This window comes from Epinephelus fuscoguttatus, linkage group LG22 (genome assembly GCF_011397635.1).
Source record: "Epinephelus fuscoguttatus linkage group LG22, E.fuscoguttatus.final_Chr_v1".
NCBI classification, from domain to species: Eukaryota; Metazoa; Chordata; class Actinopteri; order Perciformes; family Serranidae; genus Epinephelus; species Epinephelus fuscoguttatus.
Genome location: NC_064773.1, coordinates 33,360,014 through 33,378,230, shown reverse-complemented (window position 1 = coordinate 33,378,230; position 18,217 = coordinate 33,360,014). Strand labels below are relative to the sequence as shown.

General features: G+C 43.1%; 1 protein-coding gene across 1 annotated transcript in view; it reads left to right on the top strand.

The window, feature by feature from the left end:
- The first annotated feature begins 166 nt into the window (after window positions 1-166).
- ttll12 (tubulin tyrosine ligase-like family, member 12) overlaps window positions 167-18,217 on the top strand; it is a 72,458-nt gene continuing 54,407 nt past the window's right edge. Inside the window, exons 1-6 of the mRNA XM_049567082.1 lie at window positions 167-345; window positions 1,058-1,227; window positions 7,478-7,676; window positions 9,046-9,205; window positions 9,924-10,057; window positions 15,063-15,139. Of these exons, the coding sequence (XP_049423039.1) occupies window positions 205-345; window positions 1,058-1,227; window positions 7,478-7,676; window positions 9,046-9,205; window positions 9,924-10,057; window positions 15,063-15,139 (881 nt within the window). The 5' untranslated portion in view covers window positions 167-204. The remainder of the gene's footprint in view (window positions 346-1,057; window positions 1,228-7,477; window positions 7,677-9,045; window positions 9,206-9,923; window positions 10,058-15,062; window positions 15,140-18,217) is intronic.

Sequence of the window (18,217 nt, the reverse complement as noted above, 5' to 3'; positions counted from 1 at the left end):
GCCCCGCCTTATTCTTTCTTACTCTGCCTCTGATTGGCTTACCGTGACATTTAACGTGACTAACCAATCTCACGTCTCTTGCCTGAAGTACTGGCCAATCAGAGGGCAATTAGGGCGGTTGATGCCGTTGTCATCCCAGGAAAAGAAAATTTGCTTCCGGGTCTGCTCAATCTACCTCCACGTGAGTAATATCTAACCGGAGTCATGTCATCAAACTCTGTAAATCTGAATGGAGACGGGGATGAGGAGTTCCGATTGTTTGTGGCCCTCCACGCCGCAGCCCTGCAGTCCTCAGGAGTTCCCCCAATCTACTGGAAGAGCCTTCATCACAAAATCACTAATGAGGTCTGTCTGCGGCTCACAAACATACAGCCAACACAGCACCGTGTCACACCTTCAGGTGTGATAGAGTGGAATGCTGCTTATGTTTCATTAACTGCAGTCCCGATATGGAATAAGTACATGCTCGTCAGAAAGATTTCCGTTGTCAGACATTTTTCTCCTCCGTCTTTTTAACTTTATATGGGTAGTCAGTGTTTATAGATATCTATAGTCAGAACTGCTGGACGCCGCCTTTTGAGGTGGAAATAGGCTATTAGCAAATTAAAACAAATTATAAGGCCTTTATCTGAGATAAGGAAAATCTTAACTTATGTTTCTATTCGATACCCAGCTAAAATCCGCCAATTATAGCATGTTAACTCTATGTCCCGTTCTGTCGTAAGGGAGGGGTGTCTTTAAAAAACTGATATTTCCAGTTTTCTTTCATTGTTTGCAAACACACATAACCGATATGGCGTGGCTAAAACTTGAAACAAATGTATATGTCCCCGGGGTAAATTCGGCATGCAATTTAGAAAATTTAGAGAGTGCTGCGTGGGTTATTTGTTAGCCTATATGCCGAGTTGAAGAGTGGAACTAACACTATAACAAACGCATTAAAGAAGCTGTGTTAAAGCTGAGAAGCAAGCAAACTTTAAATTGACAAATTCTCTCAAATGGAGTCTGGCGGTTACATTTCAAAATAGGCTCATCATACTGTTTGTGTATGTCACAGATTTATGATGCTGGGGAAGTCTTCGGAATCATGCAGTTCCAACAAGGACAAGATGACGAGGAGGAGCAAAATGGAGAGAATGAGGAGAAGAGGGGCAACCCTGGAGCAGTGATCAGGTGTAAAGTGGTTGTGACCCGGGACAGTGGGCTGTCAGCCTCAGAGCCGACCAGGTGAGGGCGCCACATGCCTGAAAATCCCCCCTCACTCAGGGATTTAACAGTATTTATTTTATGGAAACTCTACATTTTGTTTATTATTAATTCAATAAAAAACACATAATGAAATAAACTATATGAATAAATTCAATAAAATATATAAATGAACAATTTTCTATGAGTCTGTGGTGGCCAGTGCTATCCTCTATGCTGTTGTGTGCTGGGGCAGCAGGCTGAGGGTGGCAGACACCAACAGACTCAACAAACTGATCCGCAAGGCCAGTGACGTCGTGGGAATGGAGTGTGACTCTCTGATGGTGGTGTCAGAGAGGAGGATGCTGTCTAAGCTACAAACTATCTTGGACAATGTCTCACACCCACTCCACCATGTGCTGGTCAGGCACAAGAGTACTTTCAGGGGGAGACTCATACCACCTAAATGTACCACTGAGCACCACAGGAAATCATTCCTGCCTGTGGCCATCAAACTGTACAACTCCTCCCTCTGAGTGGCCCTGAGACTATTTCATTCACTGTCAACATGTGCAATAATTTAACTTGTGCAATAACCCCATTTTACCTTGACTATATATATGTTCTGTGTATTATCTATTTAGGTTACTATATATATTGTGTAAATAATCTTGTTTAAGTTACATATATACAGTCAGGTCCATAAATATTTGGACACTGACACAATTTTCAGCATTCCAGCTCTGTACAACACCACAATGGATTTGAAATCAAACAATCAAGATGTGCTTTAAGTGCAGACTCTGAGCTTTGAGGTGGAAGGCACATATAAAATATGTTGTAATTCCTACACCGTTCACCTGATTTGGATGTAAATACCCTCAAATTAAAGCTCAGAGTCTGCACTTAAAGCATATCTTGATTGTTTGATTTCAAATCCATTGTGGTGTTGTACAGAGCTGGAATGCTGAAAATTGTGTCAATGTCCAAATATTTATGGACCTGACTGTGTGTGTGTGTGTGTGTATATAATATATATATACATATATATACATATATATACACATATATATACATACATATATATATATATCTCTATATATATATATATATATATATCTCTCTATATCTCTCTCTCTCTCTCTCTCTCTCTATATATATATATATATATTATATCTATATATATATATATATCTCTATATATATATATATATATCTATCTCTATATATCTCTATATATATATCTATATCTATATATATCTATATATCTCTATCTCTATCTATCTATCTATCTATCTATATATATATATATATATATATATATCTATATATATATATATCCTGTTTATTTGAACTATATATCTGTAAATAATCTTGTTAAATTTCTTATATTTTAACTTATCTTTCCACTCTTGCAAGGAGCACCTGTATTGCAAATAATTTCCCCTCGGGGACACAGCTCGCACCTTTAATCCCATCTGACATGGACTGCGCATGCGTGGCGTCACTGGTTTCCCCGCCATTTCGGTCTGGTAAAACACAGCTTTTAATCCAGTTTCTCGCTTCTTTTATTAACGAACCACTTGCTCTCAGCTTTTATTGTATGTACTTTTAAACATGGACTAAGGTTTTAAGCCATCGGGCCTGTGGTTGTCACGGATCATAGACTACCGCAGAAGTGAACGCGGAAGTCGCCAGCCGAACCGCATTAACGAGGCGCCAACTTTTAAAAATCATTTAACTGTGGGAGACCTACAACTCACCACCTGAAGCGGACTGCCCCCTTAAAATTGGGGAAGGTCCCCTTGGACATTTCGGCCCCACGACCGAGGGTAAAAATTTTAACTCACCTCCGTGTGTTGATACTGTGTCCCAGGGGACGAATCTCCAGCACAGGCCGCAGGTATGTTGGCATTGTGTGAGTCCTGCCTCCCGACCCTGTCAAAACTGAGGGAGAGCATCTCCGGACTGCAAGCCGACCTCAAGGAGAGGGAAAAGATCCTCCTGGATTTTACCACTGTCACCACGACCCAGGCGAAACATATTGCTCACCTGACGGCATCCGGCGCTGGTGGAGCGTGATGGCCACGAACAATACCACCCTGCCGTGGACCGGCTCCATAACCACCGGAACTCTGACACCAGCACTAGCCGAGTCCCGCTGGCATCGCCAGGGAGCCAAGCCCAAATCATCGTCACTCTCCACCTCCTGCCTTCGCCCCGCGGAGCCGCAGCGCTTCATCACGGAGGGTGGAGCGGGAGCACCGGTGAGCTCAACTCCACTCAAGCCGAGGGAGCCCTGGTCGGTGGTGGCCAGGGGCTCTGGGGCTCGTCCATCTCCTCCTCCTCCACCTCCGGAGCTGCCGCTGGATAACAGGTATGACATCCTAAGTCTGCAGGTCTTCCCTCCCGTGGATGCTTCGTCCAGCTCGCCTGTGGAACCTGTAGGCCTACATCCAGCTGGCCGTGGCTCTCACCAGTCCAGGAATCGGCGTGTGCTTGTCCAGCCTGACGCCTCCCCTCCATCCTGGTCAGGAGGAACCGCGGCCCGGCGCCACAAACATCGGGCTCCATCCCGTCACCGTCGTACCTCCAGGCAGTCGGAGGCGCGCACTCGGGAGCAGCGCACCCCCGCTGTGCTAGTGATCGGGACCTCCATGGTCAGGCACGTGGAAGTGCAAAACGGCCGCACTTTCTGCCACCCTGGTGCCTGTGTCAATGAGGTTGCATCTTCCGCCCTCCAGACTGCATGGCACAGCTCGGCCTCCACGCTGGTACTGGAGGCCGGTATCAACGACCTCAGGAACCAGCAGTCAGAGGTCCTCAAGCAGGACTTCATCTCCCTGGTGGACCGCCTGCTGGACACGGGGAAGCGGCTAATTATTTCCGGCCCGCTCCCCCCACCTTGTTATGGTGACGTCACCACCAGCCGCCTTCGTCAGCTGCACCTGTGGCTGAAGGGATACTGCCTGTCCAAAAGTATCCCTTTTGTGGACAATTTTATAGCTTTTTTAAACAGACCCCACCTTTTTAAATGGGACGGCCTCCATCCAAACCAGGAGGGTCACGGCTTTTATCAGTCAACACTGACCTGACCGTCCGATCCTGCACCACAGCCACCTCCTGACTCACTGCTCACCCACCTCCACCCTCCTCCACTACACATTGCACCACACACACTTCTCCCTCAGCAGCACCTTCTCTGCAACCGGAAACACAGGACATTCACACCATAAAAACTATCATTACACTTAGAAAGTTGAAACCCAGGAATGTTTTTAGACCTAACCATATTTTTAACATCCATTTGAAAAGTCACGAAGAGCGCACGTTCAGCACAAACATTAAAATGGCAGTGCTGAATGTGCGCTCCCTTTTAAACAAATCTTTTATCATAAATGATTTAATTTTAGACAATAAACCTAGACAGTATTCTCCTTACAGAGACATGGCTTGGCACCGACGCACCTGTTGTTCTCACCGAGGCTTCCCCACCAAATTTTAACTTTTTATATTCTATTAGGGGAGGTAAAAGAGGAGGCGGAACTGCATCAGTAACAAAAACCACAATGTCCTCAAATGAAGTTTCTTTTATTATTGATAATTATTATTATTTTATGATATTTGAGCATCATGCCTTTGTTTTTAGCAGCCCTCCTATCCTTTGCATAATGGTTTACAGACCACCCCAGTACTCCACTTCTTTTATCAGTGATTTCTCTGAATTATTATCAATCATTCACTCCACCTACAACAGGATTTTAATAACTGGTGATTTTAATCTACACATTGACAACACCTCGGACCTAGTATCCAGAGAATTCACTTCAAAAAACTAATCTCTGACAATAAAAACAATTCCAAATTCCTCTTCTCCACAATTGATATTTTAATAAACAGTAATTTTAACAGATCACCTAAGACAACAACCAATGCCCTTTGTGAGGACTTTGCAGACCACTTCAGAAGTAAAATCAATGACATCAGATCCAGTCTTTTATCGCAACAGATTTTAACTGTCGACACACCTGGATCATTGCTTTTACCTGAGGAAACACCGGAGAGTTTTGCCCTGGTTGATGCGAGGACACTTGGTTGAGTTTTCTCCCAAGTAAAGCCCACAACCTGCCTTTTAGACCCAATTCCCACACCATTTTTAAAACATTTTATGGATTCTTTGAGAAACAGCTACTGTACATGGTGAATTGCTCTCTTCAGACAGGCGTCTTCCCAGCCTCCTTGAAAACGGCGGTGGTGAGGCCCTTTCTGAAGAAGAGCAATTTAGACCCCAACGTTCTTAATAATCATCGACTTGTATCCAACTTACCATTTTTAAGCAAAATTTTAGAAAAACTGGTTTTTAACCAAGTAAATGATTTTTTAAATACAAATAACACTTTAGAGAAGTATCAGTCTGGTTTTAGGATGAACCACAGTACCGAGACAGCCCTTTTAAAGATTTTAAACGACATCAGGTGCAATTTAGATAACCTAAACCTAACCTAAATAAACTCACAGTCTTGGTACTACTGGATCTAACCGCTGCCTTCGATACAGTGGACCATCACATTTTATTCAATAGACTGAGGCACCTGGTCGGCCTCTGTGGTACTGTTTTTAACTGGTTCGTCTCTTACCTTACTGATCGACACTTCTTTGTGAGTATGGATACATGTTCCTCAGGAACCCATGAGATAAAGTTTGGGGTCCCCCAGGGGTCAATTTTAGGTCCAGCTCTTTTTAATCTCTACATGCTTCCTCTGGGGGACGTCATCAGGAGGCACGGCATCAGCTTTCATAGTTATGCTGATGATACGCAACTGTACATTGCTGTGTCTCCTGATGGCACAGGGCCAATTGATGCCCTTTTTAACTGCATTTTAGATATAAAGTCATGGATGGCAGCGAATTTCCTGCAGCTCAACCAGGACAAAACAGGTTTTAGTCATTGGTCCTGAAGGCCAGAGAGAGAAACTTTTACCAAAACTACAGGATTTTAAACCAACACAATCTGTAAAAAATCTGGGTGTGATTTTTGACTCTGAGCTCTGTTTTATTCCACATATTAAAAACATAACAAAGGCAGGTTTCTACCACCTTAAGAATATAGCCAGAGTCCGCCCGTTTCTCTCTCAGGCCAGCACGGAGGTGCTGATGCATGCTTTTATCTCCTGTAGGTTAGATTATTGTAATGCCCTGCTCTCTGGTCTTCCCAAAAAGAGTATCTCAAATCTACAATTATTACAGAATTCAGCTGCACGAGTGCTGATGAGGACCAGAGGGCGGGAGCACATTACACCAGTTTTAAAATTGCTGCATTGGCTCCCTGTGCGCTTCAGGATCGATTTTTAAGGTTCTTTTATTAGTTTTTAAATGTCTTAATGGTCTTGGGCCTTCTTATTTATCTGACCTGCTTTTACCATATCAACCCTCGCGGACCCTGAGGTCCTCCGGCACCGGCCTTTTAACCATACCACAAGTTAGGACTAAAACACACGGGGAGGCGGCATTTAATTGTTATGGCCCCCGATTGTGGAACAGCCTGCTGGAGAACCTCAGAGCTGCAGAGACGTTGATGTTTTTAAAAAGAGGCTCAAGACTCATCTTTTTAATCAGGCTTTTAACTGATCTCTTTATTTATCTATTTTAAATTACTCTTATAACCGATTTATCCATCTATTATCTATTTTTTTTATTTATTTTTTATATTCTTACCCTTCCTCTTTTTACATTCTTATCTCATTTAACCTTTATCTTTTGTTATTTTAGTTAGCCTATAGGTTTTAGTTTTGATGCATTTTATGTCTCTGTTTTAGATCATTCTTACCTAGCTACTAACTCAATTTTATGAGCTAAATAGCTTTTTGTTGGGTGGGAGGGTTGGGTTTTCTCTTTTCTTTTTGTTTTCTGTTTTGGATCTTTGTTGTTTTTAACCTCTGTGAGGCACTTTGTGTTACTGTTGTATGAAAATTGCCATATAAATAAAGTTGATTTGATTTGATTTGATCAATAAAGTATTTCTGATTCTGAATTTGGGAAGTAGTTGAAGAAATTATTAAAACTTAAGGAGTCACTATTACAAGAGGTGATTTCATTATACACTAAACTAAATAACCGAATAGTATTAATAACAATAGTATTAATAGTGTAATAATGTACACTTTGGAGCTCCATAATTAAGAGTCTTACAATAAGGTCTTAATTAAAAACAACATAAACAATAAACTGATTGAGTGAAATTTTAGAATGAGTTTTTAAACTCCTGTCCATTTTCCTGCTGTCCTGCCTGCAGTGTCTTCCTGGTGGATCATGCCTGGACGTACCGCGTGGATCACACCCGTCAGCAGTTGGAGCAGGTCCCCGGCCTGCTGCCCAGAATGGCTGCCCTCATGGGGATAGACTTTCACGGTGAGGCCCCTGACCCGGACACGGTGGAGCTGGTGATGGAGCGCATGTGGAAATACAGCCAGACTTACAAACTCTCCCAGGGGGTATGTTAGAAAACATGATCCAACCTCTCATACTTGCTTATAATATCACAATACTTCTGTTTATTATAGCCGCTGTCACACATGGAATCTGCAACATTGCTGCTTTCAGTCATCTTGGAAGGGGTTAAGTTACAGTGTGTATTTGCACGTAATTTCTTTATTTATAAATGCTACAAAAAGGATTTTGTGTCATATTTGCTGAAAGTGTCACTCCGATGACACCGTCTTGCTTGCATAAAGAAAAGGTTTATTACAAGAAGTTCAGCATCTATCAAGCATCTAGAATGCTTGGAGAGGGTTCTCGGCCAATGTGAACTGCTCTGAAACACAGCCCCAAATTACTCCCATTATATAGACTCGCTGTTTCTGTGAAATGTGAGACAAAGTCAAACAGACAACAGAGAGACATTCTTGTTGGATTTCTCCAACCCTACACCTACGCTATAAATATCTTCTTTGACCCTGACCATATATGTTTTTGACCCTGGGCCCCTTACTGGTCATCTGTTCCAAACCTTCAGAGCAAATGATAATACACTACAGCTGTTTAGCTGTAACATGAGGACGTTTGTAGAGACAGACAAGCAAAAATGAACTGTCTCATCTTTTTGCTATTGCATTGCCAGAAATACAACTGTAGCAAGTGTCCCACTATCACTATCCTCATAAATAAGATGTTACGAAGTTTATCAATGTACAAAAAAAGCTAGAAAAGCAGGAAGTTAGAGCGGAATACAGAGTCGTTGCTATCGAGATAATACGTCGTCTTGTCTAGTTGCATTCGTGGAAACTGGCAGGTTTCAGAACATTGCAGATTGAAAAGTTGCAAGTACTTGCCACTTTTAACTCAACTTGTCATGATTCTTTGGTCTTATACAGAGTATGAGACTGATGTGTTGTGCACAGAGTTTACAGCTATTGCTAATTTTCAACTCTTGTCCCAAGTTGGGCTTTTGCATATAGGCCTACAATGTTATTATAACTGTACAGTTTTAAATATCATAAAACCACAATACACTATAAACAAGGGAAGCACAATGAAGTACATTTTCCACAATCCACATACTACAATACACATACCACCATACATACTCACAATACATCTGCTACAATAGACATACTACTATACACATACCACATCAATACACTTATATTATTACCCCTTAGTTTGAGTGTGATTTATTTGAGTGTGGGTCCAGCTCTGTGTTGTAAAGGATTCTTTTAAAATGAGAAACACACATTGAAATATAGGGACCACTGAGGTTTATTGAGTTCTTGCTTTTATTCATGGAAGTGAAGAATGACAGCAGCTGTCTCAGTCAACTCTCTGTCCTCCATTTTACCCCTCCTGTTGTGTTTTATGATGCAGTCTCCAGAAGACAAGGTTCCGGTGTGGTACATCATGGATGAGTTTGGCAGCCAGGTGCAGCACTCTGACCAGCCCAGCTGTGGCATGTCTCCCTTCCTCTATGTTCAGGGAGGGCTGGCCTACTCTGTGCTCTGGCCTCTGCAGGACCTGCATGAAGGAGGTGAAAGCAGACGCACATCCACACACAGCACACAGATAGAGGAAGGAAGAATCTTAAAAGCAGGGTCAACTCCTGGTCTGGTCTATGTCAATCTGTATCGCCCAAGCTGAATTCTTTTAAGATGTTAATTGCTATTCAGAACATGGAGGGGTCTCAAGTGACTTTTTTTACCCCTCTTCAATGGGGATGGCTGAAAGGAGCGTTTATCAAGACGGGAGTGAGACCAGGGGCAGGGTCGTAAACATTTGACCCTGGAGGAGTTCAGTAGGGGTGTTCCTCCTACACTAGAGCAACTAACACATAGCATCCTGTTCACAGTCTTATATAGTAGAGGCGTATGACTGCCTCATGTGTGTTACTGAGCCTCCCCATCATGTCTTATGTGGACAATGCCCTCGGTTGAGTTGGGGTGACCAGACGTCCTGGAAAGTTTGTGACAGTCTTGAATTAAGAGCAGTTGTCTTAAAACCCAGTCATTAAATTATCAATTAGTCCACATGAATTAATAGAGCAATAGTTTTTGCTACCCTCATTCTGACCAACTCTTTTATGTAAACTATAATTACTGCTTTTGATGATTAAAAATGTCCTGTTAGTTTATGTAAAATATATAAAAGTATTATCCATGTGTTTCCCTTTGTCTGTTGCACTGATTAGGCTATCATAGATGACGGATGTTCCGCATTTCCACACGGCAATAATCTAATTATCTCCACAGATGAAGTAACCCGTGATTATACGTATGGAGAGACAGACCCCCTGCTGAGGCGATGCCGGCTGTTACCGTGGATACCTGCTGAACTAGAAGGGGTCAGTAGTGTTACCACTGAGCCTCCAGACTCATACTATGAGGTGAGGACCGTTTTTTTAATTTATGAAACGCAACACAAATGTTTCAACTGTTCGACTGACAGGTTTGAAGGTCAAGATCAAGGTTGTGGTGGAGGGTCTGGGGCTCCTCCCCCAGCAAATGAGTGTTAAACACTTCATTTCCTGTATTCTGGTGAAGTTTTATGCACCAGTTTATGGTGTAAATCTCTTTCTTTCTTTCTTTCTTTCTTTTTTGAGGAAAACACAAAATTTAGGTGCCAAGTGAAAATTCCAAATATAAAAATCTAATGGAGTACAATTCAATAAAGCTCTCAGACATTCTGTATTGCTTTCAAGGATTTATTCTCCTGTAGATCAACTTTTCTCATTTCATTTTATCCCTGCTGAATCAATACACACACATAGGCAGGATGTACTCTTCAGTCCTCCTTTGTGTCTTTTGTTTGGCAAAGTAACTTCTTTAAATGTGCATGTGGCACCTATTCATGTCAATTATACATTAATTCATTTAAAATTATTTACAAACCTCTGGACTTTAGCTCATATGTGTTTAAGTAGGATTTCTGCTCATTTTCAAAACTTTCTTCACATTCAAGACATATCACACATGTCTGTTCTCTCAAAAAGTCCAGAGTGTAGTTGTAATTAGTTTTGGGGGAAAAGTCCTGTCTTATAGTCTGCTGTGCATCACATTATCACTCTAGTATCCTCTTCAGACTGTCTTAAAGACACAGAGCTCTGTTTGGGACTCTCTCTGGGTGAGAAAAAGTCTTGGGAAGCAGTGGAGCACTGCTCTTCATCAGAAGTGGAAAAACAAAACTAGATCCAAGAGCCTGGAGAGCAGACTGTACAGTCAGCAGAGGGTGTGAGAAGAGAGTTCAGTCACCTATGTCCAGGTAGGGCTGCAGACCCTGACAGCCATAGCCCATGGGTACTCAAATAACGTGCCAGGCAGCTGTGTGTGGTTTTTCAGCACATATGTACTCTGAGCCTGAGCCTGATGATAGTCTCTGCCCTGTTGAAAACATCATGCCTGGCTCCTGTGCCCAGGAAGAAACACACAGTGACTACAGACCAGCACTCAGCACTGCAGACTTAAGATACTGCTCACAGTCCTACCACCTGCAGAAGCTTTTGGACGACGAGGGGTGTGATGTACAGCTTTGTGGGTCGTGTGGACGTCACAAAGGCAACACTGGTAGTGGACTTTAGGAGGAAGAGGACCCGTCTGAACCCAGTCAGCATCAAGGCAACTTGAGGTGGACATTGTGGATGATTACAAGTATCTGGGCGTTCACTAAAACACTGATGCTGTGTATAAGGGAGGCCAGAGCTGCCTGTATTTTCTCAGGAGGCTCAGATCTTTCAGGAAATGTTGCAGATGTTTTATCAGTGGTAGCAGAATCATCTTCTATGCTGTAGTGTTCTAAGGCAGGAGGATGAGGGCAACTGATGCTAAGAGACTCAATAAGCTCATCAGAAAAGCTGGTTCTGTCCTGGGAGTGGAACTGGAGTCTTCAGTAGAGGTGTCAGAGAGGGGGATGCTGAGAAAATGTCTCAGTATTGTGGACAATGCCTCTATTGCACTGTTGCTCAAGATTTTCCAGCATGCCGTGCACAGGAGTAGGGAAGCTTTCTACTTCAATGCATGTTAAAACAATTGCCAGAGGCGTGCGTCCAAGCACCAGAACGTTCTCGTCCATAGTAAACACTGAAAAGCTGCATGCAAGTCTCATCTTTAGCAGGGAAAGCCTCGTTGAAAAAGCTTCATCATGGTGGTGTTAAAAGCAAGTTGAATGATTAAATAGTGAAAATGTGCATGTAGGACAAAACTGCTATTGAAAAGCAAACACACACAAGCACCCCCAAGAACACTGCAAGGCCTCCTTTTCACATACATTGCTGCCAGCGTCCCCCAGCATTCTCATACAGGCTCTTGGGGGAAGTTACCACCCCCACTGAGAAATACTATCTTAAAGGGAAATTTCGGTTTATTTCAACCCGTCTCCTATGTAGTGTAATTTTTATCCGGCTTATATTGTATCCGGTCTGAATCAATCAATTGTATAATCATGTTTGTGTGTAGACTGCTATTAAAGGAGATATTTAGACTGTTATAAAGAGTAGATACTGCATTTAAAGGTAATGGGCAGACATAAATGTGAACTCTCAGTGACATCTCAGCTGTGAACTAACACTGGGCCTCCTCAGATTTACTGCGAATGCATAACAGATTTTCTCATATGGTGCTTTGAACTTTCAACAGACTTCATTATATACTGTTCTGAACTTTCAGGGAACTGTTAGACATACACATATACATGCCATATATGATGTTAAGATGTGATATACTCTACTAAGAATAATAGCATGTGTGTAAGCTCAAGCACAACACTAAGCACTGGATGAAGAGGGGAGCACACTCACTTGATTTATTGCCTGCTGCACCAAAAGGGTTCATGGAAAGGGGAAGAAGACACACACACACACATTCAAAGGATTGTATTACCCAGCACGTGTGTAATGGATTATATTGTATGGAGCACACACACACACACACTCAAATGATTGTATTACCCAGTATATGTGTAATAGATCACTTTGTATGGAAACACGAGGGATTGTAGCATGAGAGTCCCTCAGGTTCACGTGGCCGCGCTTTGGCAAGCAGAGCTAGAGGGATAAACAAACATGGCAGCACACCGGTAAGGTAAGACAACACGTTTACATGTTGTTTTCTATATGTTCTCTGACATTTATCCTAACGATATGAGACGGTCTTTGTGGAAAAAAAAAAGCTTGTTTAGTGGACTAACTTTGCACTTGAAGGTATGCCCGTTAACTTACGCTTTAACAGGTCTGACGCTACGGCTGTATCTAGGCTAACGGCTAACATGCTAACTATTATTTCTATGTCACTAGTCACTTGAAACAAATGTAGGACAATAGGAGATGGGTTGAAATAAACTGAAACTTCCCTTTAAGGTAATGTGTGTTATTTATGAGGGAGGAGGGGGGTGCAAAAGTTTGCAAATATTTTTTAAGCACCGGGAGGGACTTATGTTTTTTAGTTTGGCTCAGGGGAGGGATATACAATTATAAATTGCAGTATTTTGTATTTATTTTATTTTCCAATTTTTGGAAGGCATGCTTTCTCTAAAAATCGGAAAAATTACATCATTTATCACAGGAGAAAACAGTAGAAACGGAAATGATCAATGGATTTTTAAATAACTGTCAGTCCTTAGACACATCATGTGCAACAAATGCTTCTATTAAAAAAAATCTGCATTTGAAATAGTGATATTTCATCAAAATCACTTTGTTCTACAAAAAAGGAGGGATAGCTTAGACTTTTCATTCCGCCCCAAATCACATATCTGCCCTCCTTTTAAACAACAGTGCTCTTGTGACATTCTGCCGAAAGACTGACATATTAAAATCATACAACAGTAAAAATTAAACGACTAATTGTGACATTGACATTGTGATTAAAAGTGCTGATAAAGGAGGTTCTTTAGTGGTGTGGCAAACATAAAGTATTTAACTGAGGCACATCCTGTGTGTTCCAATCCCAGTACTACCATACTCTGTTGCAGAGCTTTTATTTTGAATTGCCATCTCCTGCTGTATAGTGAGTGACAAATGGACAGCTACAGAGACAGCAAACTAGCTTGATGACATGGCCAAATATGACCCTGATTATATGAAACTATGTGGACCTTGAATTAATGACTCTGGCTGGACTGGTTGGGACCACTGCTGTCGAGTATGCCACAAAAAGATATAGTATGCCCCAAAACATTGACGTCAAATGCAGTATGCAAGACAGCATGCTTCTCTGGCTATTCTGACGCACAATCCTCTGCAAAGCAAAAGATGTGTCACATTGATTGAGCCGCAAACAGATTTTATTATCATTTTATTATCATGTATATCATATGTTAGAATCTACAATGTATGCAGTTATTCCTTATTGCAAAATAACAACAGCAGAGGAAAAAAAAATCAAATATCATGCATCCCTATTTTCCGGGTTGAGCACTGTCTCTGGCAAGCTCGATGAACAGCGTTTTGTTTTATCTCTGTGGTAACAGCTATATGAGTAAGAGGGTCAAAGTTCAGGGTGTAATGTGATGAGGAAGTAGTATTAGTATTAGGAGTATCCGGACTGCGCGATGCTGAAGTACTTAGTAAAAGTAAAAAGAATGTGACCATGTTCCTATATGCTACCAAAAGTGCATAAAAATCTTCTCAGTGTTCCAGGCAGACCAGGAATATCTTGAAATAATAAATTTTATTTATACAGCCCTTTCAAAAACTCAGTGACGCAGACAAAAAGTGCAGGAAAATACAATCAAGAGTGCAAAACAGCAGACAAAAAGAGCAAAAAAATTACAAGTACAAAGTTATAGACAAATAAGAGTGCTGAAATTACCAAGTTAGATGCAGTATAAATTAAATATCAAATAACAGTAAGAGTACAAGGGAAGAGCAAGAATAAAATAGGTGGGATCAAATTTAAAAGTTAAATGCAGAGCGGAACAGGTATGTTTTGAGTTGAGTCTTGAAGGAGGTGAGGTCTGTGCAGCCACAGATGTGTTGTGGGAGGGAGTTCCAGAGGGTGGGAGCAGCAACAGAGAAAGGTCCTCTTAGGTCCTCTTAGGGCTAAGATGTGTGTGAAGCATCCATGTTTTCACAGACAAGAATGTAAACTGTAAGAAAAACTTGACTGGTGCGCGGAGTCCCTGTGCTCACACTGTTCTTCATAAAAAGCTGTAGTGAATACGTTATCCAGAAGCTGTCTCCATGGTCTTTGTGATGGGTGTTATAGTCTGAAATGTAGTATTAGTTAACATCATCATCCAAACCCCTTCAGACAAACTAGTCATACCTTATGGAGTTCAATACCTTCAACAAACACAACACTAGTTCACATGTCTCATGTTCTACACCTGCGTGGGTAACGTTTCTCTCATACAAGATACTGTTAGGTCATCACTGTCCACTCTGTCTGTTTCTGCAGGCCATTGCTTTGGAGAACAAAGAGCAGCTTCCTGTGGAAATCCAACCCTACACTGTTCCTGAGGACAAAATCCTTAAGTAAGTCTCTCACCTCAGCAGCTCCACACTGGACATCTAGAGATATACAGAATATATGCATTCCTATATATGAGGACACTTTTAAGGTAAAAATGTAAAATCAGTGAATTGTTGCTGATTTCATTTATTAAACATTTGCAGTTGGATTTGAATGATGATGTTTTGAGAAAAAAAAGTATATACATTTTGATAGTCATGGTGAGCTCAGAGCTAAAGAATGTCCAACAAAGTGAGCAGCACCTCAGTGAAAAAGTCCCGTTCATTTTGTGTGAGGTCACACTAAATCAAATGTAATCCCAAATGTATTTACAACATAAACTGATAGCAGGATCTTAAATTCATCCGATATCACTGCTAAGAGTGATGGTAAAAACAGTTCTAATAGCAGCTCTATGGATGGAAATGTCAGCTATTGTTGTTTGTGGGTCCATTTTGGTGTTGTAGTGAATACATTAGCCTATATGTAGCAATCATGGGTTAGAATCAGTCACTTTGTAATTTGATGGGAACATTAGGGACTGTGATATTGAAAGATTTACACACATAGTTAGTCATAACAACTTCTGTTAGATGTATGGTAAAAATTTTTTTACTATTAAGTCATTTCTTATTTCATTATAAAATTGCCTGCAGCTCATTGTCTTTGCCCCTCCCTTCCCTGTTCTCTCTTTCTGTTAGACTACAAATGAGACAAGAATTAGCTGTTAGCTACCACATTGTCCCTCTGCCTCTTCCCCGCCACTGTGCACTACTTTGCCTGGAGAAGAGCAGGCAGCAGCTCAATTTGCCCAGTGCAAATCCCCCAGCTCTGGGTATCACAGTGGGTTGGTGGCCAGTAGCAGTGCTGGGTCTAACCTGTCCAACAATAGTAACACAAAGTTTGGGGTTTGCGCTGGCTGGATTTCGGTTGCTGTGGCCACTGACTGGAGGTGTGTTTCCAGAGCTGCTGCCCTCTCTCCAATTGGAGTGGTGTTCTGTAGCATTGGGGAGTGAGGTGGTGGACACACTGTGATTTGAGGCTCTAGCAAACATTACATAAACATGAACATGAAACCGCAACCCAATCTTGGGTTCAGTTTAGCAGAAGGCTGAACTATTAACATTTTCTCTTCATCTTTGAGACACTTTGCCAATACTGAAGCACTTGTTGTGTTTATTGTCAGACCCTCTTTTAGACTCTGTTTTTGATAAGTCTGGCTTCCTTTTGGTTTACCCTGCTGGAATAGCAACTTTCCCTGCAGGATTTTCTGCCATTCAATCAGGCTTTTCCCAAAGGAATGTGCACGCGTCTGCATTTGTAAAAACCCAATAGGACAACGTGTGATTGGCCAAAGTCTCCTGTCACAAGCTAGGTTTTCTAAAGTCTGAAAACAGAGCTAAGAAGAGGTGCAGAAGTTTCTATCACACCACTTGATTTACAATATGATCAAAGTTTAATATGGGATTTTTGCTCTAAAACATCAAAATAAAACTGCCTGCTGCAGCTTTAATGGATGTTTTATATTTAAATATAGACATAATTTTTATGTCTAACCACGTTGAAACATTAAGAGTAATTTCCCCCAAGCAATCACTATTTATTCTATTAGAGGACACCAAACATGTCATGTCTAGCACAGTGGAAAAGACCTTACACTGATGAATAAAAGTTCGTACTCGTACTTGTACTCGTCGTCCTCCGCTTGTCCAGGTCTGGGTCGCGGGGGCAGCAGCCTCAGCAAAGAAGCCCAGACAGTCCTCTCCCCAGCCAATTCCGTCAGCTCTTCCGCGGGAACCCCGAGGCGTTCCCAGGCCAGCCAGGCGATGTAGCCCCTCCAGCGTGTTCTGGGGCGGCCCCGAGGTCTCCTCCCGGTTGGACATGCCCGAAACACCTCCCAAGGGAGGCGTCCGGAAGGCATCCTTGCCAGATGCCCGAACCACCTCAACTGGCTCCTCTCGATGTGGAGGGCTCTACTCCGAGTCCCTCCCGGATGTCTGAGCTCCTCACCCTATCCCTAAGGCTGAGCCCAGCCACCCTGCGGAGGAAACTCATTTCGGCCGCTTGTACTCGCGATATCATTCTTTCGGTCACTACCCAGAGCTCGTGACCATAGGTGAGGGTTGGAACGTAGATTGACCGGTAAATTGAGAGTTTCGCTTTCTGGCTAAGCTCCCTCTTCACCACAACGGACCGGTTAAGCGCCTGCGTCACTGCTGACGCCGCCTCAATCCGCCTGTCAATCTCCCGCTCCATCCTACCCTCACTCGTGAACAAGACCCCGAGATACTTAAACTCCTCCACCTGAGGAAGGACCTCCCCCCTGACCTGGAGTGGGTCAGGGGGGAGGTAGTTGGAACACACCCTCTGGTACCCTTTCTTGAAGATGGGGACCACCACCCTGGTCTGCCACTCCAGAGGCACTGCCCCCGATGTCCACGCAATGTTGCAGAGGCGTGTCAGCCAGGACAGCCCTACAACATCCAGAGCCTTGAGATATCCAGGACGAATCTCATCCAGTTGTTTCACTACCTCAGCAACTTCAGCCCCAGAAATTGGATGACCCGCCCCCGAGACCCCCCATCTCTGCTTCCTCACTGGAATACGTGTTGGTGGGATTGAGGAGCTCCTCAAAGTATTCCTTCCACCGCCCGACAATGTCCCCAGTTGACGTCAGTAGCTCCCCGCCCCCACTGTAAACAGTGTGAGCAAGTTGCCGCCTTCCCCCCCTGAGGCGCCGGACGGTTTGCCAGAACCTCTTTGGAGCCGATCGATAGTCTTCCTCCATGGCCTCACCGAACTCCTCCCACGCCCGAGTTTTTGCCTCAACGACTGCCGCCGCTGCGCTCCGCTTGGCCCGCCGGTACCCGTCAGCTGCTTCCGGAGACCCACAGACCAACCATGCCCTGTAGGCCTCCTTCTTCAGCCTGATGGCTCCCCTCACCTCTGGTGACCACCAGCGGGTTCGGGGATTACCGCCGCGACTGGCCCCAGCGGCCTTGCGGCCACAGCTCGCAACAGCCACCCCGACAATGGCAGAGCGGAACAAGGCCCATTCGGACTCAACGTCCCTCTCTGCCCTCGGGACGCGGTCGAAGCTC